Source organism: Empidonax traillii, unplaced genomic scaffold (assembly GCF_003031625.1).
Source record: "Empidonax traillii isolate 1590-97213 ecotype Southwest subspecies unplaced genomic scaffold, ASM303162v1 scaffold3636:size33216, whole genome shotgun sequence".
NCBI classification, from domain to species: domain Eukaryota; kingdom Metazoa; phylum Chordata; class Aves; order Passeriformes; family Tyrannidae; genus Empidonax; species Empidonax traillii.
In genome coordinates, this window is record NW_020958829.1 from 7,195 (window position 1) to 9,246 (window position 2,052).

The 2,052-nt window shown below is 46.8% G+C and overlaps 1 protein-coding gene across 1 annotated transcript in view; it reads left to right on the forward strand.

Moving 5' to 3' along the window:
* Positions 1-1,680, forward strand: part of LOC114072631 (taste receptor type 2 member 41-like) — a 3,519-nt gene extending 1,839 nt beyond the window's left edge. Inside the window, 2 exon segments of the mRNA XM_027910508.1 lie at positions 33-350; positions 1,593-1,680. Of these exon segments, the coding sequence (XP_027766309.1) occupies positions 33-350; positions 1,593-1,680 (406 nt within the window).
* The last annotated feature ends 372 nt before the right edge of the window (positions 1,681-2,052 follow it).

Here is a 2,052-nt window from a genome sequence, read left to right on the forward strand (position 1 = left end):
GCTTTCTGTAAGAACCTCAATTTGACCTGCCAAGAATGCATTTGGAAAGCAAGGATCAGAAGAGAGGAATATTTTCTCCCCTTTTCTTTTAGCATTGGCTTCAGCTATGCCACTCCATTCACAGCAGTCATCTTTTCTGCCCTTCTGCTTCTCTTTTCCCTCTGGAGACACAAACGCAACATGCAGACACACTCCATGAAGGACCTCAGCATGGATGTCCACATCAAAGCCATGAAATGCATTCTCTCCTTTTTCATAATGTACAGCATGAACTTTGTATTTTTTATCTTATCACTGACTTCTGCAATTAAGAGGCAAAATCACCTGAAGTTTCTTTTTTATGTATTTCAGTATGCTTTTCCGAGTTTTCATTCCCTTATTGTAATTTTCAGCAATCCCAATCTGGAAAACACACTGCTAAAGATTCTATCCTATATGAAATGCAAGTTTTGTGTGAAGTAGGCACTGGAACAAAAGCTGGACCCTTTGCAAAATGTGACTATTTCTTTAGAGCAAACAAGTCAATTAATTTCCAGGGCAACTCTCCAGCCAGCGTAGATGATCCAGATGTTCAGAATACATCCTTCAAAGTCTTGAAACTAATATAGTTGTGATGTAAATCTATTATTATTCTCATTTCATTTAGATAGTTTCCAGAGCTAAGTTACTGTTGATAGCAAAGTCATTTTGACCTTGCATACATTGACTGGCTGCAAAAGGGCAGTAACAATAGTGCAAATCTGCAACAAATGCTTCTTCATCTGCTGATTTAAATGACTGAACTAAACAACAGGTTTCTGTCTGTTTTAGTTGACATTCCTTGCTTCTGTGGCCCTGATCTCGTGTAAGATGATGAGCTGTATCACTGTCTGGCAGGGGTTGATAACTGATGTGTGAACGTGTTGATCCCTGTCAGTCTCCAGAGCTGTCACTGACACACAAGCAGCGATGCAGGAATGGCCGTGGGGTGCACAGTTGGGTGCAGAGCCCACTTCCCACACCAGCCCTGAGTGTCCTCTCTGCCCCACTTCCTGCAAGAACAGGATTGCCCCACTCTGTGGGACTGCTCTCCTGCTCTGCTTTCAACTTGCAGGTGAGATCGGCTCTTCCCAGTGGGAAAGTGGGATCTGTGCAAGGTGCAGCATGGAATAAAGTCCTGTTGTCATCTCACAGTGACCCACAGGCAGATGTACAAGGTGCTTGGGCCATGTGCTGGCAGCTGGGGCCTGGTGGGGGTCTCAGTGAGGCAAGGACAAGGCTGCCTTGTGCCAGGGAAAGCCACTTCAAGGCAAACCAAAGGACCTGCTGCAGGACACAGCTCAGCCTATCAGCGCTGGTTGTGGCTCGTCTGTGAAAGGATCGATTAAAAAGTGCAAAAACCTGGCCTGGCAATTGTGAGAAACAGTCCGGCAGCAACAGGGACAGCAAAGGAAGGGGAGGGGTTGCTCCAGGTGCCAGAGCAGACATTCCCCTGCAGCCCCTGGAGGGGATCACGGTGAGGCAGCTGTGCCTCTGCAATGCATGGAAGTCCATGGGGGAGCTGAGATCCCGCTTTAGCCCACAGGATGACCCCATGGCATAGTCGGGTGCAGGCAGAAGGACTGCAGCCCACGGGATGGACCCACGCTGGAACAGAAGAATGTGAAGAGGAAGGAGGAGAGACAGCTCATTATGATGTGACTGCAAACCCCATTTTCTGTTCCCCTGCGTTGCTGTAGGGGAGGAGGTAGAGACTCTGGGAATGAAGGAGTGAAGTTGAGCCTGGGATGAATGGGGGTGGAGCAAGGGGTTCTAGTTTAGGTTTTGTTCTTCATCACCCTACTCAATTTTGAAACAGCAATAAATTCAATTCATTTTTCCCTCCTTGAGTCTGTTGTGTCTGGGACAGTAACTGGTGAGTGATGTCTCTGTATTTATCTCAACTCATGAGGTTTTCTATCTTATTTGCCACTGCATCTTCGTGCAAATTTGGAGCAACTGAGTGTGTGCCCAAGGTCACCCTACTGTAGCAGGTCACCTAAACATGAAATAGTTGAGGAATACATTCAGTGC